Source organism: Agelaius tricolor, unplaced genomic scaffold, assembly GCF_023055355.1.
Source record: "Agelaius tricolor isolate 1412-34295 unplaced genomic scaffold, bAgeTri1.0.p SCAF_18, whole genome shotgun sequence".
Lineage (NCBI taxonomy): Eukaryota > Metazoa > Chordata > Aves > Passeriformes > Icteridae > Agelaius > Agelaius tricolor.
Genome location: NW_027269278.1, coordinates 17533385 through 17560847, shown reverse-complemented (window position 1 = coordinate 17560847; position 27463 = coordinate 17533385). Strand labels below are relative to the sequence as shown.

The following is a 27463-nucleotide window of genomic DNA, read 5'->3' as shown; positions in this document are numbered from 1 at the left end:
AAAGGCCTGAAATCTCTGTGAAAAATATGATATAAAAGGTTTTCCTTTGTGGGTTCATTTGGGGCAGGGGTCTGAGGCAGGGCAGGAGCTTCTGCTGGCCAGGAAGGTTGGAAATCCTCTTAATTCAAGGTGCTTTGGGGCATTTTCAGCAAAATTCCCTTAGTTTCACCTGCTGAAGCTCCTTTCTGCCCTGGTCTCAGCTATGAATCAGCTGGGCCTGAGCCAGCCCCAAACACCTGCAGAGGCTCCAGACTGTGCCACAGAAAATGCAAACTTGGCAAGTTCTCCACAAAGGAGCTGCAGAAGGGAATTGCCACCTTACCTCTGGAATTCCCTCCTCGTTTCCAGGCTCACACCTGGCAGCACAGGGATGCCTGGGACAGCACAGCACCGCTGCAAATTTTTACCAAAACCCCCAAAAAGTGCCTTTAAAATGGTGAATTCCTGTTTGCTCTCCCTCTCTGGAGCACAGGGACACACAGGGGTGGAGGAGGAGCTGCAGCCTACAGATGCAGTTTGAGGCTGCTTTTAAAAACTTCCATGTGGGTGTTTGCCAAAGGAGCTTTTTTTCCTTTTCTATTTTATTTTCTTCCCTGCTCGTGAAACAGCTGACTTTTATTCATATTTACACAGTCCCTCAGAAAGCAAATGAAAAACTCTTCCTGAGAAGTTGCAAAGTATTAAATTAGCCAAAAGTAAATGTTATTTTTGGAAAACAAGTTCCAGGTGTGGCTGCCAGGCTCCTTCCACCCAAAGCTGCAGCATTGGAGGGAACAAAAGAGCCTGGATATGACAAAAGGAATGTCACTGCTATTGAAATAAAACCAAATTTTGCTCCCAAGTAAAAGCTGTTTGAGAGCCATTTCTTTTACCTGGATGCTTTTCCCAGGGCTGGGAAGGAAATCAGGGGGGCTCTCAGTTCCCAGAATGGTCTGGCAGCCTCCCAAGCCACATCACACTCACTCACAATGAATAATTTGTCATTTTGGATTTTTTTTTTAATTTCTATTTTTCATTCTTGCTCTCCCTGATCATTTAAGAACCCCCCATACACATTTATCATCACATACCTTTCTGCTTTGAGTTTGTTTTACCCTGGAATCCCCTGACTCCAGCAGTGCTGCACTTTTTAGTGGGTCCTAACGTGCCCTTTAAAGAAATTATTCCTTTGAGGAATAAACACCCACCTTAACTAGAGAGCTGATTCTCCCACTGCATTAATTCTATTAATTAATTCTATTTCCTTCACTCCAATTAAATATAATTTCTACCAGAACAAGAGACCCAGCCCACTGTGGCCAGACCCTGTCTGTAAATCCCTTAGGAATTAATGAAATTAATTATGATAATTAAAAATAATAATTATTGAGCTTGGATTTTGGAGTGCTGGTACCAATTTATTGATTTTTATCCCAAGATTTTTATCCTCAGCTGCCTCTGGAAGCTCCTCCAGACACAATACAACCTAAAATAACAGTGATAAAGGATAAATAATAATTTTAAAAGGCTGCTGAGCACATGGTTTACAGCAGAGGCTGGGAAGGGCCAGCCAAGGGCACAGTGGCTGTTAAAGTTAAATGTGGATTTATCAGGGTTGGATCCTCTGTAACAAACCTGCCTGCACCCCTGAAATCCCTGAGATCTTTCCTAACATCCCAGTGGATGCACAGAAGCATTTTTGCAGGACTGTGCAGAGCTCAGGGCTCCTCAAGGTCACTGCAAGGGGCAGAGCAGCCTGCAGTGGGTGAGATTGTCCTGGGGATGGAGGACGTGGATGGAGAATTCATGAGTTTCTCCAGCTGTGCCCACTGGGATTTTGGACCTTGTCCTGCATGCATCTCACCCCTGACCTTGGAAATCCCAGATGGGATGGAACCAATTGGACTGACCCCCCCAAAACTGTATCATTTCTGCCCTGACCTCCCCAAAGCTCTCTCATTTCTGCACTGTCTGCTGCAGCCCTTCTGCCCCTGCTCCTTTTCTTCCTCTTCCTCCTTTTCCTCCTCCTGCTCTTTCTCTTCCTCCTTCTCCTTTTCCTCCTCCTCCTTTTTCTCCTCCTCCTTTCCCTTTTCCTTCTCTTCCTTCTTCTCCCTTTCCTCCTCCTTCTTCTCCTTCTCTTCCTTCTCCTCCTCCATCTTCTCTTCCTCCTGCCCATCTTCTTCCTCCTCCTCTTCCTTATTTTCTTTCTTCTCCTTTTTCCCCTCCTTCTCCTTTTCCTCCTCCTTCTTCCTTCTCTTCCTCCTTCTTCCTTCTCTTCCTCCTCCTCTTCCTTCTCTTCCTTCTCCTCCTCCCCCTGCTCCAGAGGGGGCCGAGCTCAGGCTGAATTCCTGGGAGAGTCCCCTGAGCCCTCCCTTGGTCCAGGGCTGCCTCAAAGCCTTTCAGCAGCTCTGGGATCTCCCTTTGTGTGCTTGGACCAGGGCAAGGAGCCCCCAGGTGTTCCCAGATGTGTGCAGAGCAGTAGAGGGAGATGCCAGAGGGATCCCAGAGATGCCCCCTCTGCAGGGCAGGGTCTGGTGTGTGCTCACAGCTCTGAGTTATCCCTGGAGCATCCTCAGGGCTCTGCTTGAGGAGGAAGGCACAGGCTGCACAGGTTCCTGTTCTCCATCCATCTCTGCTCCCCTGGCTCAGGCAGGTCCTTGGCTCCCTCCCCACTGCTGCAAACCTTCCTCATTCACAGCAGCACACTCGGAATTTTCCCTTTTCCTGGCAGGAGATGCCACCAGGCCCTGCTCTGGAAGGTGCAGAAGCGAAGTTTGAGCTCTCTTAGCGCAAATCAGCGTCAGGGCAGGGAGGGACACCCAGGACTGAGCGCTCAGCTTTGGTCACAGCAATTCCCTGGAAGCTGCTCCCTCCAGGAATTCATGGGCAGCAATCAGGTGTTCCCCCACCCTGCTTTCCATCCCAGCTCAGAGGCTGGGATGGGGAGAGGGCAGGGAGAGGCTGGGCTGGGAGGAGGAGCAGGCCCAGCCCCAGGAGAGGAACTGACGTTGCAGTTTCTGCCCCGCTCATTTTACAGCAAATAAAGAATTAAGGAAGATTGCTGGAAATGTGTCCATTCAGGCAGCAGCTGGATTTCCTGTTCATTGCTTTGGGAGGGAGGGAGGAGGGGAAAGTGTGGAGACATCACAATGAGCAGCCTGGTGAGTACCCAGCCCCTGACTCTGCACTTGTGCTGCTAATGATAGAAACAGAGATGTGCTCTCACAAAACCCTGCTTAGTGACATAAAAAATAAACCCATCTCTCAGGGAGACCGAGTGCAAAGTGATTTATCCTGGCATTTGTTCTGCAGGAAGGGGTGGCACCAGTGCCACGAGCAGGGCAGCCCCAGTTCCCCCAGTGGCTCCCACTGCCCTGGGACTGGAGCCAGCTGAGCACAGGGTGAGGAACGGCCTGGCATGGAAAGGAACAAACCTGCCCAAATCACAGAAACATGGGATGGTTTGGGTTGGGAGGAATGGGATGGAATGGGATGGTTTGGGTTGGGAGGAATGGGATGGTTTGGGCTGGGAGGAATGGGATGGAATGGGATGGTTTGGGCTGGGAGGAATGGGATGGAATGGGATGGTTTGGGTTGGGAGGAATGGGATGGTTTGGGCTGGGAGGAATGGGATGGAATGGGATGGTTTGGGCTGGGAGGAATGGGATGGAATGGGATGGTTTGGGTTGGGAGGAATGGGATGGAATGGGATGGTTTGGGCTGGGAGGAATGGGATGGAATGGGATGGTTTGAGTTGGGAGGAATGGGATGGAATGGGATGGTTTGGGCTGGGAGGAATGGGATGGAATGGGATGGTTTGGGCTGGGAGGACCCCAGAACTCATCTACTCCACCCCTGCCATGGCAGGGACACCTTCCACAGCCCCAGGCTGCTCCAAACCCATCCAGCCTGGCCTTGGGCACTGCCAGGGATGCAGGGGCAGCCACAGCTGCTCTGGGCACCTGGGCCAGGGAGGAATTTCCTCCCTGCATCCCATCTGAACCCACTCTCTGCCATTCCCCGTGTCCTGGCACTCCAGGCTCCTGTAGAAGTCCCTCCCCTCCATTCTTGGCCCCTCCACATTAACCCTGTCCCATGGCAAGCCTGGCCCTGCACCTCCCAGGGATGGAAGCTGCTGGAAAGCCTGGAGACCCTGGCATGTTCATCCTGGTGCACTCAGGAAGGGCGAGGGAGAGCCTCTGCTCACGTCACACCTTACAAAGGCAGCCAGGACAGCCAGCAAGAAGGGGCAGTGAACAGGGAAGCAGGAAACCCTGAGCTGGCACAGCCTCCTGCCCTGTTATCTGCACCTTTGGTTTATTATATTTAGTCAGGCTTTTGATCTGGAGGAGGAACATCCGAAGAGAAAACAGCAGCAAAATCTTTTGTCAGCACCAACTTTGCAGATCCAACAAAAGCTCAGAGCAGCATCAAGGCAGCAGATCCAGCAAACAGCTTTTCTTTGTGATCTTGGCTTTTTCACAGAAAATCTCATTACACTGCAGTCAGGCTTTTCCAACAGGAAGTTCCCATTTGTCACTTCAAAAACCAGCTCACCACCAAGGAAATCTGTCCTGCAGTTGTTTCAGCTCTGTGTTTCTTTCCAGGCTGTAAAGGAGATTCTGAGGCCGTGGAGAGAGGAATCAGATGGAGGAGGAGGCCTGGAAGGGACCCTGAGGAGCAGCCTCAGCAGACCCAGCTGTACTTTACCCTGACATTTGGAGATGGAGATTCCACATTCTCCTTGTGCAGCCTCCCGGGGGAAGCACATGGAGGGAATTTTTAGGCTCTCTCCTAAATCTTCCTTGCTGCATTTTATTGCTGTGACTTTTTCCCCTGCCCTTGTTTATTCCTGCTCCTGGGGGATGCAAACCTGTCCCCCAAATCTCCAGCAGCCAGGAATTCCTGCTGCATGGAATTCTGGCCATGGGGAAGGGCTGTGAGCACACCCCACTGTTTGTTATTAGCGATAATCCCAGTGGTGGCAGCAGATTAATTCTGGATTAACGTTCCTCTCCTGCTCATTTGTGTGTGTTTGCACCCCAAGGGCTCCCTGCCCTCCCTGGCTCTGCAGAGCTTCCCAGGCAATTCCTTCCCTCTCCACATCCCTCCTCTTTGATAAACATCTGATGCCACAGCAGCCTCCTGCAGGTTTCCATGGCTGGTGGGGAGGGAATCCCAGGGGAATCCCAGGGGAGTGGGTCCTGCTCACCCCACAGCCACCTCTCACCTCTCTCCAGGCTGCTCTTCCTGCTGCTGCTCCTTTGAGCTGGGATTTGTGAAGTGCTCATCACCTGAAAATGTTCCCGTGAGCCAAGGCTGGAGCTTTCAGTCTCTCCTGGGTTGCCTATTTTTGGATCCTCGATCTGGGCTCTCGTTGCTGATTCTGTTTTTGTTTGTGTTTGTTTTTAAATAAACAAAAGCTGGAACAATAAATGTCTGGGCAGCCAGAGAGCAGTGAGGGATGAGATGTTTGCTGAAAGGAGGGACGTGGAGAGGGAAGGAATTGCCTGGGAAGCTCTGCAGAGCCAGGGAGGGCAGGGAGCCCTTGGGATGCAAACACACACAAATGAGCAGGAGAGGAACGTTAATCCAGAATTAATCTGCTGCCACCACTGGAATTATCGCTAATGACAAACAGTGGGGAGTGCTCACAGCCCTTCCCCACGGCCAGAATTCCATGCAGCAGGAATTCCTGGCTGCTGGAAACCCTTCAGCTCTGCTCCAAGCTTTTCTCCTCTGAGCTCACAATTTCCCAGCTTCCAGATATTTGTGCTCACACTGCCCTGGCCTCACCCCAGACTGTCCCCACAGGTGAACAACCCAGATTTCTCTTCCCTTTTAGCATTTACTTGGTAAATGGCTCTTCCATGGAGCAGGGAAATCCTGAGCTGAACGGGCAGAAGGAAATCCCTTCTTCCTCCAGCTCCCAATTCTCTGGCTGTGTTTTAATCATCCCCCAGCAAGTTCTGCCTGTTGTATTTTATTAAAAGCAAACACAAGTGCAGAAGGGCTGCTTGTTTTCCTCCCTGAGCTGCAATAGAAGGGATCTGATCAATAAAACAACTCAGCCAAGCAGAGCCCATGGAAAAGGAGGCACTCATAAAAGGCATCTTTGCAATTAGCTTTTATCAGCTCCATGATTTTCTGCTGACCAGGGAGGCTCCTAAACTCAGACCAGCAAGGAGATGCTTGCTCTGCACTTCCCTGCTGCCCCTGGGCTTCAGAGCAGGCTGGGCTGCTCAGGCTGGCCCCCAGTGAGAGATTTTGGAGGCTGCAGAGCTGAATCTCCTGTGCCTGTCACAGAGGGTCCCTGTGCAGCACAGCCTGCAGGCAGAGCCAAGGGCAGGCAGGGGATGAAGGCAAAGAGGAGGAGGAGGGAAAGGGAACTTCATTTTCCACAGCAGAAGGGAAAGGGAACTTCCTTCTCTTCATTTTCCATAGCAGAAGGGAATTCCATTCCCTTCATTTTCTACACCAAGAGGGAATGGGAACTCCATTCCCTTCATTTTCCAGAGCAGAAGGGAACTCCATTCCCTTCATTTTCTACACCAAGAGGGAATGGGAACTCCATTCCCTTCATTTTCCAGAGCAGCCCAGGCCCTTGGCTGCTGTTTGCCTCTGCCACAGGACCTGTTCTGCTCTCACATTCCCAATTCTGCCCCCGACTGCCCAGTGCCTTCTCTCACCTGGAGTTTGGTGATAGCCCAGCAGATTTTGTTTCTTGGAGGGTTCAATCCATCTCTGTCCTCTCCTGTTTTGACTCTTCCATTTGAACCCAGCAGAGCAGCTCCTGAACACAACATTCTGATGGTTCTTACTGTTCATGGGAGATGTTTTCCCTTCATCCTTAACCCCCTGCTCATTACTATTTCACAGATTCCTTTAGCCTCCCTTATCAGACACCTACATGTTCTAATTCCTAATTTATATTCATAGCTGCAACTTTCCCTTATTTTTCTGGGGACAGTGTTGACTGGGTTTGGGTTTCTATTTTATTTCCCTTTTCCCTTCTCTGCTGAATGATAAAAATTCTGCTTGGCAGTTTTTCCTGGTAGGGAAAACACGTTTTTGTAACAATCCCATGGAGGCCCCATGAGGAAGAAACACGTTCCACTGCCTTGGCTCATCTGAAATCAGCTGCAGTTCTGTCAGACAGAGCTCTGAGAGGGGCTTTAACAGGGGCAGCCTTGGCTTCAGGGATGTCAGAGCAGCCATGAAGAGCCAGATCACCCCAAACATCCTCCTCAAGCTGTTCTGGCCCATGTGGAACCAGCCTGGCTCTCACCTCACCAATCATTTCCCTGCCAGGGCCCAGCCCAGCACCCCCTGGTTGAGCTGAGGAGCCCCAGAAGGGCCAGGACCCCTCAGAACAACTTCTGGGTGATGAGCAGGGAAGAGCTCCTTGGCTGGGTGCAGAGCTGCAGCTGCATCCCTCGAGAGAAAGGTTTAATTGGGACCTTCCTGATGGCACAGCAGCCCTGGTGCACCCAAAACGGGGGTTAATGAGGCCAGATTAACCCTTGTGCACCCGGGGAAGGGGGTGTGGGATTTCCATGGGAACACCCAAAATGGGGGTTAATGAAGCCAGATTAACCCTTGTGCACCTGGGAAAGGTGGTGTGGGATTTCCATGGGAACACCCAAAATGGGATCCATGAGGCCAGATTAACCCTTGTGCACCTGGGGAGGGTGGTGTGGGCTTTCCATGGGTGCTCTGAGAGCACCTCAGCTGCTGGCAGGGATAATGTGGAATTTTAGAGCTTTTGAGGACTCCCAAGCACGAAGGAGGAAGCCTCAGGCAGGTGTGGGCACAGGCAGACACTGCAGGCACAAGGAGAGGAGAGCAGAGGTGGTTTTGGGGGTGAGAACCATTTGGGATGAGATTCACTGAAGGCAGGGCTCTGAGCTGCTGCCCCAGCTCAGGAAAACACAGCCCCAGAGCAGGGGAATGATCTCCCTGCTCAGCTTGGAGCAGGAACAGCCCCAGCCCCTGCTGCATCACCCAAACCCGGGCACTGCTCTGCAAACCCACCTGGGAATACCCAAACCCTGCAGGCTGCACCAGGGCAGGGCAGAAACGCCCAACACCAGGCACAGAGAGGGGCTGAGAGGGGCTTTTCCCCCTCACCTCCCCATGCCAGGCTGGGGACAGGACCCCGTGCCCTCTCCAGAGCAGCATCTCCTCCTGAGCCTCGGGGCCACTGCACCTCCAGCCATTCTCTCTAATTGTTTCCTTAATCACATCAAATTGCCCAAGCTCCATTTGTGTTCCTGCAGAGTAATTTGCTTTCCCCCAGGCCCTGCTGGCCGTGTCTCCCCCTGCAGCCCCACACTGCAGCCACTCCCCAGGGCTGAGGGGGCTCTGAATCACATTATGGGCTCTAATAAAAATAATTCTAATGGAATTACACAACGAGAGCAGATTAAAGGCAGCTGCTTTGCAAATCCTGGGGCTGGGTTGGTGTTAGCTGAGGGAACAAGCACATGGCTCATCCCTCTGCCACCCTCTGCCCCAGCTGAGGCAAAGGTAACATCTCCCTGATGTTAATAATAATCTAACAAAGGTAGTCCCACAAAAAGTGCACCAGGGAAAAGAACACAGACACAGAAAACAGAACTGCAAGGGGTTAAATGCAAAAGCCATTAAGCACTTTCCCCCTTTCCCATAAACTGTACCACAATGAGTTTTTCACACTCTGCTTCCTCGGGGATCCACCGGGTTTACAAAGGAACATTGGCACCATTTAATTGGGTGTATTGGTCTTTTTAGAGAGGTTTTTTTCAGAGACTCTCTAAGGAATGAATGACAAGGTCAGAAGAGGGGACAGTCTCTAACCTGACACTCATCAGTGTCTTGCTCTGCAAATGGGCAGGGAAGCCCTGAGTGGACATTAATTAGTTGTGTTCCATGAGAGATTTCCTTTAACCCCCAGAACTTGGCATTGTCACCCCAGATTTTAAGCATGGGGCTCTCAGGATTTACACCAACATTTACTGCAGTCACAGAATCCCAGAATCATTTGGAAAAGCCTTCCCAGCCCATCCAGTCCAGGCTGTGCCCCATCCCCACCTTGTCCCCAGCCCCAAGTGCCACCTCCAGGGGTGGGGATCCAACCCTCCCTGGGCAGTTCCAGTGCCTGAGCCCCCTTTCCATGGGGAAATTCCTGCTGATCCCACCTGATCCAGGCCGAGTCCTTTGGATCCCCAGGCAGCTGGAGCCAGAGGGGCTCCTCAGTGGAACGGCTCCGATCATTTCCATTTTGCCTCTGCTGCAGGTGTTGGGGGATGCTCTCTCCTGCTTCTCCCCAAACAGCAGCTCTGCTCTCAAACACCAACACGCACAGGGAGCGCCTCCAGGGTGTGCAGTGTGACTGTGGGGTGTGCAGGGCAAGCTGCTGCCTCCTCACACCCTCCTGGCTCTCCTTCCACCCCTGCCACTGCTCCTGCAGCCAGCACAGCCAGTCCCCGCAGAGGACACGGGCGCCTTGTCCTCCTCCTTGCCTGCAGGAGCAGAGGAGGGTGGAGAGCAGGACAGAGATCCTCAAAGGAGAGCTGGGCAATCCCCAGCTCCTCCCAACACGGGCTCCTGCATCCTCCATCCCAGCTGCATCTCCCCTGAATTCACCTGGGAACTCCTTCCACAGGTTCCAGGTATTTCCAGCCCCAAGGGCTCAGCCTGTTCTGGCTGGCACCTGTCCCTTGCTCTTTGTTCTGCCTCAGACTTCCTGGAATACCTGGAAAAGGTGGAAAAAACGAGCCTTGCCAGCTGGCTCCAGAGGATGGGGATGAGGAGGGGAGAGGCAGAAGCACTGCTGGCACTTGCAGGAGCACAGTTGGCACAGGGGAGCTGAATGTACAATTTGGAGACTTCCTAGAAGGAGCCAACAGGCTCAGTCAGAGCACTCTTACTTTTAAATCAGTGTTTACAAAGTCCTGGGCAAACTCAACTATTTCTGTCTGTCAGGTCAGAGCCAGCTTGAGGAAATACGACAAACACACCTTGGTGTGGAAGGAGTTGTTGTTTAAGCAAACTCAGCCTGACTCGTGTTTGTTTTTAACGGCGTTATTGGACAGCACTGACAGAGCCAAGGTCAGGCTGCAAGGGAAGAGGCAGAGGGAAGATCTCAGAGGAGAGGAAGGTGCTGCTGCTCCCTGCCCATCACAGAGTCCCCATTCCTGCTGGGAATGCTCCCGTCCCTGCCTCCTGGGCTCACCTGGGGCTCTTCCCCCAAGCAGTGGCACTGCACATCCCTGGGTGCCTTCCCTGGAGAGTGACCTCAGCCAGGCCATCCACCACCCTCTGCTACACTGACAAAATCCAAATAAACTCCTAAAAACTCCGCCCTGCCTTTGCCAAGCAAAACCGGCCAACTGCAGTAACAGGGGACAGAGAAAAGTCATCCTCCTTCAAGGAACACTGGGCAATATTCCCTCTCAAAGGAAAATATTTTGGGTTTAAGGAGAAATGAAGTCATCATGACATCACACATCTCAAAGCACACTCCAGGGTCTGAAGCTGGCACGCCAGGACTTGGCTCCTTCCTCACTGCCCTCAAGCAGCACAAACTTGCAGCTGGGTAATGTTTTAATTACTCACCTTTCTATCAAGTTCCCGAGGGTGAAGTTTGTTTTGGAGCGAGGGGAGATGCCCCGGGGCTGGAGGGGGTGACCCTGCTCTGTCTGTCCCCGAGTGGGAGCCACACGCTGGCTGCACTCCCAGCACCTGAATCAAAGCACCCGGCCTTGGGCAGGACTCCCGCGAGCCTCCCTCGCCCTGGAGTCATTCTGAGCAAGCTTCAGCAGCACTGAAATGCTCCAACCTCAGTGACACGGGCTCGGAACAGACACAGAGCTTGGGGAGCCCCAGTGCGAGTGGAGCCTTTGCACTCTGGACCCTGGCACAGCACGGAGCTGCCCAGTCCTGGAAAACACCTTCCTCACCACAGAATTGCGCAATTGCTAAGGCTGGAAATCCCCTCCGAGATGCTCGAGCCGTTCCCCCAGCACTGACCCTGTCCCCAAGCGCCACAAGCCGCCCGTGCCCGGAGCTCCTGCAGGGACAGCCATTCATCCTCGCTCCAGCCGAGTTCCACTCGTGCAGAGCCCTCCGAGCCTCCCCTTCCCTCCGGGTGACTTCCCCCGTGCCAGGAGCTCCATGCCCAGCCCAGTCCCGTTCCTCCTGCGGCTCAGTGCTGCCCATCCCAGCCCCTGCTGGGCACGGGAGCCGCTCACGCCAGCGGAGCCCCGGGTGCTGCTCGCTGCCACCTTCACCTGTGCCACCGCGACCGGACCAGCCTGCCTGCCTTCCATCCTTCCATCCTTCCTCCCCTCCGCTCCCTCTCACAGCCCCGGGGCTCTGCCGCTAAACCGGGGGATATCGGGCACCGAAACCGGGGGACACCGAGAACCGCACACGGTGGGGGATACCCAGCACCGCACACGGGGGATGCCCGGCACAGGACCCGGGGTGGGACACCGGGCACCGCACATGGTGAAATACCGGGCACCGCACCCGGGGGAATATCGGGCACCGCACATGGTGAAATACCGGGCACCGCACATGGGGGAATACCGGGCACCGCACCCGGGGTGGGACACCGGGCACCGCACATGGGGGAATACCGGGCACCGCACATGGGGGAATAGACACCGGGCACCGCACCCGGGGTGGGACACCGGGCACCGCACCCGCATCCCCACCCGCATCACCCCCGCCCCTGCCGAGGGGCGCTCCTCGGGCGATGCCGGCGATCATTTCCCCCCGGGGCGGGTTTGCCCCATGCCCAGCGGAGCCCCGTCCTCCCGCTCCCTCCGCCGGCCCCTGCTCACCGTGGCCGGGGCAGAGCCCCGCAGTGCCCGGCGCGGCTCCCCCGGCGCGGCCGCTCATGCTGGCGGGATGGGGCAGGGCGGCTGCGGCCGCTGCCCACGCGTGGATGCGGTCTGTCTGTCCTGCCCGCCCAGGTGTGGATGCGGTCTGTCTGTCCTGCCCGCCCAGGTGCGGGTGCGGTCTGTCTGTCCTGCCCGGGGTGCGGTCTGTCTGTCCTGCCCGCCCAGGTGAAGATTCTGTCTGTCCTGCCCGGGATGCGGTCTGTCTGTCCTGCCCGCCCAGGTGAAGATTCTGTCTGTCCTGCCCGGGATGCGGTCGGTCTGTCCTGCCGGCCCAGGTGCGGTCTCTCTGTCCTACCGGCTCAGGTGAGGATTCTGTCTGTCTGTCCTGCCCGCCCAGGTGAGGATTCTGTCGGTCTGTCCTGCCCGCCCAGGTGCGGGTGCGGTCTGTCTGTCCTGCCCGGGATGCGGTCGGTCTGTCCTGTCCAGGATTCTGTCGGTCTGTCCTGCCCGCCCAGGTGCGGCTGCGGGGCTGCGCTCCCGCCGAGGCTCCGCGGGCAGCGCCTCCCCCGGCCCGCCCCGCACGGAGCGCGGGGGTGCCCGGCGCTGTCCCCGCCCCGCCCGGGGAAAGCCGGGGCCGTCCCCTCCAGAACCAACCCCGAGCTCGCCCGGGTGCCCCGGGAGCCGTGCGGGCGCTGCGGGCAGCGCAGCTCCCCCTTTATCCCGAGAATTCTCGCCGATGCTTCTCCCTCCCTTTCGCAGCGATTCAGGGATCGGTGGCTTGGTTTGGTTGCTTGCGTGCAGAAGGGAAGTGTGGCAAGCCCATGTTACTATAACTTGCTCGATTGGAGCCGCTTTTTAAAGATCTGAGGGGTTTTGGCAAAGATCTTTCAATGGATTTCTCAAAACAAACAAAAAATTGGCGGTAATTCCAGGCACGCTGCAAGGGCTTTTTCAGTTGCAGCATCAGCCCAGCTCCTCTGACATTATTGGAGCTTTGGCAGCTGAAATCTGGCCCTGACACCCTTAACAAAGCTCAGTCTTGGCAGAGCAGGACACCACAAGCAGCTCATCAGCTGAACTTTTAAAATACCCCTTGAAATAAAGCCAGCATAAACCCAGGACCTGAGCAGCTCCTGCTCCAGGTGTGCTCACCTTCACCTTTCACTCCTGGAGCTGCACTTTGGGGCTTGGGGCTTTCAAGCTGCAGTGCCTTTGTACAGTCAGTGCAGGGCTGGGATTTCTCAGAGATTACTGCATTCACAGGCAGATCCAGAGCACACTCAGGGTCACAGATGTAATTTGGTTTGGAGCATTTCCATGCCCTTTAAGCACAGCTGAGGTCCTTGCCCCTCCAAAGGACATCTCCAGTTGTGTGTGGATGCAGGAGAAACCAGAGAACCCACAGAAGTGCAACACCTGCTGCTTGCTGACAAAATACATCCAAAAAGTAAATTTATATTAAAGACATTATCAACTTGTTTGATAGGACTAATTTCTTTTAAGACCTGGGGGGCTTTGGCAAAAAATTTTCAATGGATTTCTCCAAAATTTGGTGGTGTTTTAGGCAGTGCAGGCAAACAGCACCCAGGCTGCATGTGTTTGTCCATCACTATAGAAACTGAAAGACAGAGAAAGAATAACATTAACAAAAGTAAACCCCATCCAATCCATGAAGAAACACTTTGTCACTGAGTGGATTTTCTCAGACTCAGAGGACCCAAACCAAAGTGAATGAAGCTGGTCTGGGTGGAGCTGTTAAAGAGTTCCTGAAACAATTTTGGTTTGCCTGCATTTTCCTCTCCATGGTACTGATGTGAGCTTTCTGGACATTATTAGTATTTACTAATAGTAGACACGAATGGTAGCTACTCACTAGAATAGCCTCTGGCTTTAATGCTGAATTGATATAGAAATTCTTGATGGAGCAAACACTTGTAGCTCTTCCTGGCAAGATCTGAGGGCTCAGAGCAGCTCCTCACCTGCCTCCCAAGGTGCTCCCAGCCAGGCTCTCCAGCAGCACCTCCTAAAGGGGAAAAACGGCACAAAAGGGAGCAATCAGAGCGTGGGGCCCCGAGCCAAGCCCGTGCTGAGTTTGCAGCAGGGGGAGAATGAGGCTGAGTGGGTTTCTGTGCTCTCCTTTCAATGCCTGGGTGGCTGAGGGCCAGCAGTGCTCTGGGCAGGGTCAAAGCTGCTCAGGGGAGGATTTGGAGCCTGGAGAAGCAGAGCCCAAGCCCCTTCCATCCCTGGCTGTTGTGAACCTGGGCAGGTTTGTTTGTTAACACATCCTGGCCCCAGCGCTGGCCCCAGCTGTGGCCAAGGTCCATCCCACTCCTCTGGCAGAAGTTTATTCCACCTGAATGGGATGCCTAAAAAAAAAAATGGAATTAAAATTTTAAACAGGAAAATTGGAAAGTATCAAAGAGGGAGATAAAGCACTGGAGTTTGGTTTTGGTTTTTTTTCCCCTGTTTTTCCTCCCCTCCTCCTTTTCCTCCTGCTGTAACAATGATGAATCCCAAGATCTGGTTGAGAGGGAGAGTGGCTGAGTGATTCATCGGGACTGAATCACAGTCACTCTGCAGAGGAATTCGCTGCTGCTGCTGCTGCAGGTGCAGCTCCATCCCTGCCCTGGATCCCTCCCTGCTGCCCCTCCAGGAGCAGAGTGGGACAGGAGCCCATAAAAACAGAGAGAGCAGCTCTGGGTGAGCCCCCCCGAGCAGCCCTGCTCTCCTTTGCCCACGTGGGAGGGATTTTATCCAAAAGGAGCCAGAATACATTGATTTTCTGAGGGTTTTACCCACGGCTGGATCACGCAGCCTCCCACTCCCCCGGGGAAGAACTTTCCTTCTGTTCCTTTTGAAATGCAAGCTTTCCCCCTCCCTCTGAGATCCCCCACTAACCCTGGGATGCAGCAGCAATCGGTACCCAGAGCTGGGCTGGAAAGTCGGGATGCAGCAGCTGAATTCCTGGGATTTCTCAGGGCTGGATTTCCTGAGGGACATCAGAGGAGAGGCAGGAGAAGAATTCTGCTCTGCAGCTGATTTACAGCATCAGCTGGGCTGGTGCTTGTCCTTACACAGGGTTTTGTCTCTCTGTTGTCACCACCTCCTCTGCTCACATCGCTCACACCCGAGCTCTGGGGGTTGCCAGGACTCCACATTCCCAGGCTCCTGCTGAAAGTGCCCAGCCAGGCCCAGGTGGGCACCAGCTCAAAACTGAAAGGGTCAGGGAGAAGAAGGTCCCAAACTGACAGGTTTTTCAATAATCCAACTCTGCCACCTGTGGTAGGAGCTCTCCCTGTCTGCAGAGCACTCTGAGCCACTCCCCTCAGGTTATTTACAGCTCTACCTGCAGACACAAACCTAAATCCCAGCTTAAGGCAGCTAAATGTTAAATAGTTAAATGTTGGCTTTAAAGCAGAACATTTGGGCCATTTTTACCAGTGCAACCACCACTGTTCATAGCACAGACATCGTTGGCTCAGCTGGCACTGGAGGGGCACAGAATTATTTTGAAAGACCCTCTCAGAGTGACCCTTGGATAAATTTGTTATCCCAGGACCAAAGGTGGAACCAAAGCAAGGGGCAACCATGTCAGCATCACCTGGAGAGTCAGAGCTGGAGGCAAATTCCACATTTACAATCTGTGGGCTGGAAACCACTGAACAACCCCTCAGAAAGGTGAGGATGAGACTCCCCTGGGAGACCCCTCTGAGTCCTGCCCCATCTCAGTCTCTCTGGAGGCCACACAAGTGTGGCAGAACTTCCCATCATTTTAACTGGTTTTTCCTAAAATCCTACTTCTAATGAGCAATTTGCACTTGGTTCTCTGCTCCAGCAGAGAAGTTTTGGAGGAAAAAGAAAAGGGAAGCAGAAATCCACCTCCTGCCATCCCCTGGGCTGAGGGCTGGGTGGGTGTCTGTCCTTCTGCCCCGCAGAGCTCCTTCTCTTCCCTGGCAAGCACAGGGAGGAGTCCTGGGATGTGGAGCCCTCCTGGGCTGTCATTTCCATGCAGATGAGGCTGTGTGTAATTCCATGTGAGTGTAATTCCCTGTGAATGCAGATAACTGATGGGGCTATGAATAAGAGAGCTGAGTGAATCATTCATCATGGATTATTGATAGGATTAATTTTACCTCTTTTTCTGCTCTCAGGATGCCCACGAGCCCCCCCCCGAATTTATTTCCCCCCTCTTTAATGGAATATTTCTGGACACAAAGTAGATTAAAACAGGGTAATTTTCCTGCTCTTTGCTGGGCTGAATGAGATATTTGCTGTCAGGTTAACCCTTGCAGAGTCCCCCTGAAGTGTCTTCCCTGCTGGTTTCACACCCCTTGGGTTCACACTGGGGTTTTTAACAACAGGAGCCCCCAGCTCTGTGTGTGCTGTTTCTGTGTCCCCTCGCTGGTGTGACAAAGGTCCTGCCCTGTCTGAGCGTGGCTCTCTTGGCCCCCAGCCCCACAGGGATGCTTTGGGGTGATTTTCCCAAGGATGGCTCCCTGGAGATGGCTGCAAACCCTGTTGGGCCCCTGCTGCTGTTTCCATGGCAGCACGGAGCCAATTCCGCTCGGATTGAGCGCAAACCAAAATAAACCTGCAGAGAGATTCCCCCTGCCCACCCCTGGCCTTGGGGACCCTCTGCTCCTCCCCTGCTGCTGTCCCTTGTCCTCTGAGCTCCCTGGGCTGCTGTTTGGGGCTTCTGTGAGATGCAAAACCAATTTCCCAAATCCTTTACCTGCTTGGTGAGGCAACATCATTTCTGATTATTAATTCCCTATCAAAAACCAAAAGGAAAAATAAGCAGAATTCTTTATTCAGAGCTGTTCAAAGAGACGAGAGGAGCCTGCAGGGGCTTTGCAAACCCTCCCTGCCAAGCCCCAGAGGTAAAACCAACCCATGCCCAGGGCAGAGAGTCCTGAGCTCAGCCCCTGCCAGGGCTCCACTTCCCAGGAGGGTTTTTCCTCACATTCCTCTCGTGTTTCCAGGCTGATGTTCGGGGATCTGCAGCACAGGAGCTGAGCAGAGCTGCCCACCCCAGAGCTGTGCTGCCCACAGGTTTAGGCCAGGCTTTGCTAAGATGGACACAGGGCTTTTCCCCTCTCTGGCTGGCGCTCCAAGGCACAGCTGGGATTGGCACAGCCAGCCCTGGGTCCGATAAATGAAGAAGAAAATTCGGGATTTGCCCTTCCAGGAAACGCACACCAGGAGTTCCCCACCCAAATTTAACTCACCTCTCATGCCACATTTGACCTTCAGCCATTCTCACATCTCCTTCCTGCAGTTTCCACCCTGGTTTGAGCAAAGCCTTGAGAGCAAAGCCATTCTGCAGCTGCCAGGCACAGCAGGGGCTTTGAGCTGAAAGGGCAGCGAGGATGGGCTGGGCACAGGGTGGGGAGGGCTCAGCAGGAATAAATCACCTTTCACCAGCAGCAGCTGCTGGCCCTGCTCCCTGGGGCCACACACAGTTATCTGCACAAATGCAGCTTCTGGGGTGATAAAAAAGAGAAAATATTTTAAAAAATTATAAAAAAATAGAAAATATTAAAAAAATAGAAAGAATTGGTTGGTTGTGGTCCAGCCACAGCCCCAGGGCAGGGACAGCAGTGTGACACTCCAAGAGCCCTCACCTGCCCTGCTGGGAAATGGCCAAAGCAAGAAGACTTTCAGAAAGCTGGGGAAGCAGGACTCAGAAACAGAGCAGAGGAACTGGAGCCAGCTGCAGCTGCAAGGTGTGACAGTGGGAAAGTCACAGTGGTACACCAAGCAAGGACGTGGAGCTATAGTTTGAGTTTTAGGCTTTGCTAAGATAGACCTTAAGAAAAATAAGCCAAGCAAGGTAGTGGAAGGTTTTGAGGTTAATAATGAAGTGTTGTGCATTGTTAATAGAAAGCAGAGAAGCTTTGTGTGCAGCAGGTGTAGGTGTGCTTTTAGTGGGTGCCTAAACAATTACCTGTGAGTTCAGCCATGTGCTATTGGCTGGAAAGTTTTTAAAATGCTCTGGAACAAGGAAATCTTTGGCTGCTGCTGGCAGGACGTGAGTTTTGCCACCTTCCAATTGTCTCAGCCATGTGGCGAGGCTGATGCTGCCATAAAGCCCCAGGATCCAACCCCAGCAGTCCTGTCCTGATTGTGGCAAACCCCAGCACACCCTGCCTTTGGGGTTCCCTCATTTCCTCCTTTTCCCTCATTTGGGATCAAGCAGAGCTGCCCATCCCTGTGCCATGCTGTCCCCAGGGACACCCCCTGCCCGCTGTCACATCCACAGAAATGTCTGGAAGAGAAGGCCAAGCACCGGCTGGAAGCTCAAAAATCCAGTCAAATGCCTTTTTCTTTAGAAAGAATAAATTAATGTGAGGTAGAAAACACAGATTCCTTGGTGAGGATGGTCTGAAATAGAACCAGCTTTGAGATGTCAGCGTTCAGCGCTTTTGTTTCTGCTCTGCTCTGGTGAACTCTGGGGTCTGCTCTGCACTGCCTGCCTGGGAGCCTCAGCTGCTGCAGGCCTGGCAGGGATTCCACAAGACATTTCCTCTTTCTATAGAAACCACAATTGTACCTGCTGAAACACTCCCCAGCCACCAAAGAAAGAAAACAAAAAGAGACATTTTCTTCCTGTTGTGCTCTTTTTCCAGCCTTTAAACTTAAAAAAAGCACCTTTTCTGTAGCTCCTTTTCATAACTATGTGGGTTATGCACCCTTTTTATTTTCAAGGTGCAGCAGCCACCTCCATGAACTGTTGTGGCTCCCAGGAGTTGAGGCACCAACCTGAAAACCCCAAAGCTGTGGACCATGAAACCAAACTGCAGGATTTCAATAAATGCAAGGGCAGCAGGTGACCAGAGCTGCTCCAGTGCAGCTGGAACTGGAGTCCAGTTCAATGCTGGTGCTCTCACTCACCTCTCCTGGTTCAGGGCTTTTAGCTCCTTTCTGCCTTGCTGTTTATCTCTTCTTTCTCCCTGCCCTCCTTTGAGCCTTTTCTGGCTCTCCTGGAGGCTGGGAATGCCAGAGGCTTTCATTGAATGGACAGGGGACAGCAGGGTTTGTCACTAAAGGGAGCAGGGGGCTGGATCTGCCTCCTCTCCCTGGCTGAGGGGCAGAGAAGTGACACAAAGTGGGACAAAAGGGGCTCCCTGCAGCTCCTCTGCAGCCAGGGTGGAAAAGGGGCAGGGGCAGAGCAGCAATTACAGGAGGATTCCCCAGGCACCTCAGCCACTGCAAGAATTTTACCCAGAGCCACTTTCCTCCTCAGATCCTCTCATCCTGTCCTTCCCCTTTTTCTGTCCCTCAGCTCTCCCAGGCCCCTCTCTGCTGGCTCCTGTGTCACCAGGGCCTCCCCAGGGATGCATTAATGTCCCCAGCAAATCCAGAGCCACCACCTGCAGCTCCCTGCTCGCCCTCTCCAGCTCAGTTTCCTCTGCTGGGGAGGGGCACATGGGCAGATCAGCACGTGCTGGCAGCACTTTCATTGCTTCAGAGCACTTTGAGAGCTGCAGAAGCAACTTCTTGCCATTCCAGGGGCTGTTTTTTCCCAGGAAAAGGCACTGGGAGAGAGGAGAGCAGCCCCTGGTGCAGCAATCAGTGTCTCCAGAGGGGAAGCAATCAGCACCAGCCACAACCTTTACTCCTCAAAGCTCCCCAGAGGGAGCATTTCAAAGCATCAGGAGGATTTTAACCTGTCCAGCTGCTGCTGAGCCATAATTACCAGTTGCACAGTGAGCTCCCACTGGGGCTGACAAAGGCTCAGCAGCAAAGCCTCTCCTGGTGCCCCTGCTGGAGCATTTATAGAGCCCGGGCAGGCAGGGGCAGCAGCACAAGGAGCAGGGAGCTGCTTGCCAGGGGGACATTTGGACATTTGCTTTCAGCTTCCTGGCCTTTCCTCAGCCCCTGGGGAGCTCCAGCAGGGGTGCAGCCCCTGGGGCACAGGGACAGGTCCTGGGGCCAGGCCCCATGGGGGATTTGGGCTGGTGTCCTCAGCTGGAGCCCCCACTGTGGGATTGATGGGGGCGGGATGGTCAGGATGGATGGAGAGCAGGGATCTCTGCAGCCAGGGATGGAACCTGGGGTTCATTGCAAAGGGACTGGGGCAGGGCCCTGCTGGGAGCTGCCAGGCACAGCTGGAGCAGGACTGAGAGAGGGAGAGAGGGGGAGAGAGGGTAAAAGGGGTAAGAGAGTAAAAGGGTAAGAGAGTGAAGTTCCCATTCCAATACCATAAATCTTCTTCTGTGTTGAATATTCTGATTCTCACTGACCAATCTAGTCCAAGAAACAAATCCTGCAGCATTTCCATACAGCCTATAAGAATCATTACATTACCATACTGTGCTACATTTTAAACCCCAAAAACTCCTCTTTGGGCCCCTTCTGCCAAGCTGGCAGGGTCTGCTCTGCCCCTTGGGCCTGTCTGCAAGCAGAGGGTGTTGTTCCATCAAAAGGGGATCACCTTCAGCTGGCCATGCCATTGTTTTCCAGTTGTTCAATAACTGAGGGATCTCAGAGCTTGCTTTCATTTCAATCTCACTTATAGTTTCCATATTCTCAACATCTTTTGCCAGTCAATCCTATTGATAAGGCTTTCCTGTTTCACCTTCCCCAGCACCAGGAACTGCCCCTTCCTGCCCTCACCTGCACCCAGCCAAGGGATGGAGGATGACCCAAGGACTGACCTTCCACAGCTCTGCCTGCAAACCAACCTTGGGCTGTGTCACTGTCCCTCCTGGGTCCCAGCCCCAGCCCTGGGCCTCTCACAGAGAGTGAAAATATAAACCCAGCAATTCCTGAGTGCCTGGGCAGCGTGGGCACAGGGGTGCCAGGGCTGGAGGGGTGGGAGAGCTGGGCAAGCAGGCAGGGCAGGGGCTGCCAGCAAGGCCCCAGGGCTGGACAGGGCAGAGGCCATCAGCCCTGAGAAGTGCTGGGTGTCTCTGTCCCAGCTGTGATCAGTGCCCCATTGCAGGATCCTGGCTCTGGATTGCACCAGGCTGTGCCAGGGCATTGCCAGCACTGCCTTTAGTTCCTGCTGGGCCTTTATGACCCCACTGAGACCATAAACACCTCTAAAGCCCAATTAAAACAGTTCAATTTTCTCCATAAACAGACTTGTGAAGGAGATGTTGGCAGTGCTGCTCAAAAAGGGAAGGGGGGGTGTCCTAGGCAGCCCTGAGCCAGGACTGGGGTCAGGTAACAGGAGGTTTTTACTGCCTTGCTGGTTTTACTCCCACCCTGAAGTGCCCCATTTCTCTGTTCTGGGACTAAGGTAACTCCCTGGGGAGCTTCCCCACACTGGGATGGCCTGAGAGGACCCTTGGAAAGAGCTCCTGGGAGCTGCATCCCACCCACACCTGGAGCACAAACATCCATCCCTCCCTGCAAGGAGACCTTTGGTCACTTCAGCCCCCCTGGCACAGCCTTGCCCAAGGACTGCAAGCAGCCAGGTACACCATTGAAAACAATTTTTAAATCCATTTTAAATCAAATTTTAAGCACAAAAAGGCACTTTTCTGAGCACAGCCACAGGATTCCTTTTCCACACACTTTATTTCCAGCAGTCTCCCGTCCCTGGGCTTCCAAACCACAATTCCCTCCAGCAGAATTTCTTTTGGGGGTGGGAATGGGATGTGTGGATGAGATTTTGGGGTCCCTGTCACAGCAGGGATGGGCTGGGATGTGGGGATGAGATTTTGGGGTCCCTGTCACAGCAGGGATGGGCTGGGATGTGGGGATGAGATTTTGGGGTCCCTGTCACAGCAGGGATGGGCTGGGATGTGGGGATGAGATTTTGGGGTCCCTGTCACAGCAGGGATGGGCTGGGATGTGTGGATGAGATTTTGGGGTCCCTGTCACAGCAGGGATGGGCTGGGATGTGTGGATGAGATTTTGGGGTCCCTGTCACAGCAGGGATGGGCTGGGATGTGGGGATGAGATTTTGGGGTCCCCTCCCGAATTCCCGGCCGGTCCCGGCCCCGCTCGCGGCTCACTCGCGCCCTCCAGCGGCCACGCGGGGCAGGCGCAGCTCTGGCCCCGCATCCCGAGCTCGGCCCTCCCCAAACCCTTCCCGAATTCCCGGCTCCATCCCGAGCTCGGCCCTCCCCAAACCCTTCCCACCCTGCTGCCCCACTGGCAGAGCATCCCAGCCCCTCCTGCTCGCTCTGACGGCACAAACACCGAACCTGCTCCCCCGTTAGAAACCTCTCCTCGCACCCAGGGCTACAGGGACACCTGCAAGTCCTGTTCCTCGGGCTCCGGGAGAGCAGCCTGCTTGTCCCTGCTGTCCCCGCGGTGCCAGCGCTCAGCGAACTGCACGGCATCGTGGATGCTGTGGAAGGCCAGCTGGCCCCCAGCGCCGCCTGCCCGGCCGGCCCAGCCTCCCTCCCGCAGCCGCTGGCGGATGGAGGGGTTGCAGTTGGCCAGGAGCACCTGGACTCCGACCTCCTTGTAGTCGTGGTGCGTCTCCTTGAGCGCAGAGAGACCCACGGTGTCTATGAACTGCATGGCCCCACAGTCCAGGATCAGGGTGTGCATGTCTGTGGAGGGGGGACAGGCATCTCCTGGAGGGCTCTCAGCCCTGCTCCCGCCCTGTCTCAGGCAGGCACAGCAGCCCCTGGTGCTGCCTGGCTCTGGCCGTGCCCGGTTCCCCAGGCTGGCCGCCAGCAGCACGGGGTTGAGCCCGGTTTTCTGGTACAGCACAGCCTTGAAGTAATCCTTGTTGGCGTAGTAGAGGGAGCACTCGAAGCGGAAGATTTTGATGTTGGAGATGCTGCTGAGCTGTTTGTAGGCAGCCTGGTCCTCGTAGACCTCCCTGTCGCCGACCTTGCCCAGCAGCGTGGCGCGCGGCCGCTGCGTGCGGAAGATGATGCAGAGCAGGGCGAAGCAAACACCCACCAGGAGCCCGATCTCCGTGGTGACCAGCGTGGAGCACAGCATGGTCGCCCACCACACCGCCGTGTCCAGCTTGCTGAGCTGCCACATCCTGGGGGTGTCCCGGAACCTCCTGAGGCCGCCCCGCAGGTTGACGATGGTGACCACGCCGAGGATGGAGGTCTGCAGCGAGTAGAAGAGCGGGGAGATCCACAGCAGCACCAGCAGCAGCACCAGGGAGGTGACCAGCCCGGACACCTGGGTCTGGCTGCCCGTGGACTCCTTCAGCAGAGTCTTGGTGAGGGCAGCAGAGCTGGCGAAGCAGTAGAAGAAGGAGGGGATGAGGTTGCACATGCCGATGGCGATCATCTCCTGGTTGGCGCTGACGGCGTAGCCGTGCTTTTTGCCAAAGATTTCTGCCAGGGACACGGTCATGGCAAAGCCAATGACAGCAATGGGCAGAGCATCCAGTGCCAGGCTGGGAAGCAGGCTGATGTCTGGCACAGTGGGCTTCCTGAAGCCCGTGGGGATGTCCCCGCACACGGCGGCCTTGTAGCGCTGCTCGAAGTCGAAGTAGTGGGAGATGAGGGTGGCTGCGATGACCACCAGCAGCTCGATGGGGAACGGGGCCTTCAGCCTCTCCTTGTAGCGCTCATTGAGCTCCTTGACAGGCACTATGATGGCCAAGGCCACCAGGCTGGTCAGCAGGTCGCAGATGTTGGTGTTGTGGATGTGCCTGAAGAGGTCCACCCAGGTGAGGATGAAGGAGCCCACGCCCTCGTGCCGGGGGATCTTCAGGCCCAGCAGATATTTCATCTGGGAGGTGATGATGGTGAGGCTGGAGCCTGTCACGAAGCCACCCAGCAGAGGCTCTGACAGGTAGACAGCCACGAAGCCCATCTGTAAAACCCCCAGCAGGATCTGAAAAGCAAAGCAGCCACAGCTTCAGCACGGGTGAGAAGGGCTGGAAGGGCTGGCTGGCAACTTATGTCACTTTGCTGCCACTTTAGCAGCTCTGGCTACTCTGTCTGGGGATGTGCTGAGCATTCCATGGGAGGAATTTGTCTTCAGGAGTTAATCTGGGCTATGGAATACCAGAGAGACCTACCTTTAACACTTGCCCATGGCTGGGGGTGCCACACAGAAAATCCTATGAGGTCCCTGCTGCTGCCTCCTCACGAGCAGCCCCATCAGAGCAGCTCTGGGTAGCACTCACTTGGGATGCCCTGAATTTCAGCTGTCCCAGTGGAAAAGCCTGGAATTGCTGTGACAGCTCAGCCTAGGCAATGGGGACACTGCCAGGGAGCATGGCAGGGTCCTTGAGGGTCTGCCCCAAACCTGCTCTGAGCTGCCCAGCTGCAGGACTGGGGTGCTGGGAAGGTGGTTCACAGATCCAAGATTCTCTTGCTGAGGATGTTTCAGACACATCCAAGGACCTGGTTATCCCATGGAGGAAAACAGCTCCAATTCAGCTGTGTTTGCACTTTTAAAATCACTGCATTCACAAATATCCAAGTGTTGGGGTCTAGAAACATTTCTCAGGACACTTAAATCTGACCCAACACTTAGAGACCTCAAACTCAGAGACATTCCTAGGAGGGAACAGCACCAGAGTGAACGTTTGTACCTGGTAAAGGCCCACCAGGAAGCTCAGGGAAAGGGCCACGGTGATGGCGTAGCAGCTCCTGTCACAGGGCTCTGTGCCGTTCCTGGGGGAGCTGGAGTTGTCCCCGAGGGCGGCGCCGCTGTCCCCATAGCCTGCCAGCTGCAGGCGGCGCGTCACCGACTGCCCCACCATGAGGCACAGCACCCCGAAGGAGCCCACGCTGGCGTGGCGCGACGTGGCCGTGGCCGCGTAGATGATGTTGCAGAAGAAGTTGGTGTAGATGCCGTAGACGGGGTCCTGGTTGGCCAGCAGGGAGTAGGAGATGGACTGAGGGATGGCCACCACGCCCACCAGGAGCCCCGAGACCACGTCCCCGAGCAGCTGGGAGCGGGGCTCGTAGCGGGGCAGCCACTCCAGCACGGGCAGCAGCCGGCGCAGGGAGCGGCCCAGCGCCCCGGGGCTGCACCTGCAGGCGGCCCTGGCCTTCTCCAGGATCAGCTCCCGGCGGCTGCAGCCCGGGGGCTCCTGCTCCTCCAGGATGATGAAGGTGGCAGGAGCCTCGCGTGGCCCGAGGGAGCCCAGGGGGGCTTTGCTGGGCGCTGGCTCCTGGCTGGACGTGTCCTCCATGGGCACAGGGGAGCTAAGGAGGGAGAGCAGGCAGGAGTGAGTGTGACCGTGGTCACAGGGGTTTCAGGATGAAGAAGAGATGAGAATGTTGACTCTATGATCAGAAGGCTTGATTTATTATTTTATGATATATGTTACATTAAGACTATACTAAAAAGAAATAGAAAGGAAAAGGTTTCTTCAGAAGCTAGCTAAGCTAAAAATAGAAATAATGAATAACAAAGATCTGTGTCTCAGACAGACCAAGAGCCAGCTCTGCCATGAGTGGTCAGAAAATCCAAACACCCATAGGAGATCAATCACGGGTCTACCTGTTGCATTCCACAGCAGCTGATAACCATTGTCTACTTTTGCTTGCTGAAACTGCAGCTTCTCACAAGGAAAAATCCTAAGAAAGGATTTTCCATGAAAGATGTTTGCAACAGGTGAGGGGCTGCAGGCACGAGCACGGGGGCTTTGCTTAGCTCCAGGGCTCGTGGCATGGGCAGATAGACAAATAAATAAATAAATAAATAAATAAATAAATAAAATATAAATAAAATATAAATAAAATATAAATAAAATATAAATAAAATATAAATAAATAAACTAATTACTAATATATAAATAAACGACCAATAAAATATAAATAAACTAATTACTGAAATACAAAGAAACGGACACGCGAACTAACAATGAAATATAAACTAATCGCTAAAATAGAAATAAAGAACTAAATAACTTTGAATTATAAATATATATAAACTAATTATTGATATATAAAGAAATGAAAAAGAAAATGTAAAGAAATAGATAAATAAATAAATAAAGGGAAATTATCTCAGACAAATCCAACAAAAGCGTTTTTCCAAGGCTGATTCATTCATTGTCACTTTTGGAGCTGATTAACCACAACCCCCAAACCAGGGGCACAGCTACAGAGCCCCCCATGCTCCTTCCCCTTGTTTTGAAACAGGAATCCCTCTTGTTTAGAAACAGGAATTTCACTCAATTTCAGTGAAATTTCACTGAATTTCACTCAAACTAAAACTCCTTCTGCTGTCAAGACACTGCTACTTAGGCAACCCTTTTTCTGGAAATGTTAAGATATTCCAAGGGATACTTTAGGAATCAAGATGTGGGTCAGGGAGATAATTTGCCAATTATTTTTTCCTTCAACATTACATAGTTTTAAATTGCATTAGTGGCTTGCATCAATCAGGGGCTCCCATCTGCACAATGAAACCACCCTGCTTTTTCAGGCTGCTTAATTTACAGAAACACCTTCCAGAGCCACTCCAGGTTTTTTCAGTCAAAATGCAGCTGCACCAAAACACCTATTTTGTGACAACTGAACCACAGACAGAGAGAAGAACACTCCAGAGGGGAGACCCAGAGTGGCTGTGGTTTGGAACCAAACTGGGATGAGGAGAAATCCCATTCCCTGCCCTGCACACATCACCAAATCTTACCTCTGGCTGCAAACTGGGTGTTTCCTCAGCACCTGGAGCTTCTCCCCTGGGCACAGAGCTGTCTCCACCTGGCAGCACCTCTGGGCAGAGGAAAGGTGGCCCAGGTGCCACCTCCCTTGGGGTCTGAGCTCCTGAGCCAAGCCATGTCTCTTTTATCTCTGTGCAGGCGCTGCAGCCGCCGAGCAGAGCCGTGTTTGGAAAACAAACACCATTCTCAGAGGGTATTTTGGCTGACAACTTGTTCTGGACACCAGGAATGATTGAGGGGGCTTAGAGAAGTGCTCCTGCCAGATAAGAGGATTGCTTGGATCTGGGGAAGTGTTTGCTAAACAAGGGCAGCGATGGAAAGAAACCTCCCTGCTCTGCCCCTCTCTGAACCCAGCGAGCTCAGGTCCCACTGGGCTCCTCTGCTCGGGTTCTCAGCTATTCTGGACAAGCTTTTGTGCCAAAAACCAAGAGGCAAAGCTCGTTCCAGAATGACTTTCCTTTCCTGGTAGTTTTTCCTCCACAGAGGCTCTGCAAGGCAGAGAGCAAAGCTGTGGTGACACAGGTTATTTCAGGGAGACAGCAGAACTGTGGATGTGTCCAATCTGCACAATTCACATTTTGGCACACGTAACAAGGGGCTTTGCTGTGCAGAAACACAACTGGGAAAGGAGCAGGGTTGTATTATTTGGTAGGTAAAGGTGAGCAATTGCAGCAGCAGCAGCCAGGAAAAAAGGATTGTTCATCACCCTGAAAGGAAAGAGCAGCTCATAAATACCAGCTGGAACTGCTCTGCCCTTGTCAGCTGTGCCAACAACCTCCACCAGCCCTCTGAGCACACACTCCCCCTGTTCTGCCCCCTTCTTTTCCATCCCTTTCCCACTGACCCAGTCCAGATTTTGCTGGATGTGCCATGCCCTGTGCAGCCGGACCGATTGCAGCCAGACAGGCACCTTGGAGAGGGGGCTGGGGATGGAAAGGGGGAGTTGCCCAGGGTTTGGATGCAGATGCTGGGGAAGACACCCTGAGGGAAGAGAAGGGGGAAACCAGCATCCTGAGCTGCATTTATCTCATCAGGGGAAGTCTGGATCTCAGTAATTAGGAGTAAATAAATAAGGAACAAATCCGTGTTCTCT

The 27463-nt window shown here is 53.7% G+C and overlaps 2 protein-coding genes across 5 annotated transcripts in view; both read right to left on the bottom strand.

Annotated features, from left to right (window-relative positions):
- The window catches only part of HTR4 (5-hydroxytryptamine receptor 4), a 67305-nt gene extending 55090 nt beyond the window's left edge, over nt 1–12215 (bottom strand). For all 3 annotated transcript variants that reach the window (XR_011681710.1, XM_071443639.1, XM_071443636.1), the window contains exon 1: nt 11811–12215. The gene's annotated coding sequence lies outside the window, so the exon portion shown is untranslated. The remainder of the gene's footprint in view (nt 1–11810) is intronic.
- A 9029-nt stretch (nt 12216–21244) lies between these two features.
- On the bottom strand, nt 21245–27416 carry LOC139597859 (sulfate transporter-like). Of its 2 annotated transcripts, XM_071443626.1 has the most exons (3): nt 26343–27416; nt 24286–24904; nt 21245–23579 (listed from the first exon to the last, which is right to left on the bottom strand). In XM_071443626.1, the coding sequence occupies exons 2-3, from the start codon at nt 24889–24891 to the stop codon at nt 22008–22010; spliced, it is 2178 nt and encodes a 725-aa protein (XP_071299727.1). In that variant the 5' UTR covers nt 24892–24904; nt 26343–27416; the 3' UTR covers nt 21245–22007. The 2 variants fall into 2 exon arrangements, with proteins under 2 accessions (XP_071299727.1, XP_071299728.1); XM_071443627.1 differs by lacking the exon at nt 26343–27416 and having other exon boundaries at nt 24286–25040.
- Nucleotides 27417–27463: the final 47 nt, after the last annotated feature.

Coding starts and splice junctions, on each gene's coding strand:
- LOC139597859 (XM_071443626.1), bottom strand. CDS start 24,891: ATGGAGGACACGTCCAGCCAGGAGCCAGCGCCCAGCAAAGCCCCCCTG. Junction 23,580..24,285: donor TCCTGGTGGGCCTTTACCAG/GTACAAACGTTC, acceptor TTTGCTTTTCAG/ATCCTGCTGGGGGTTTTACA.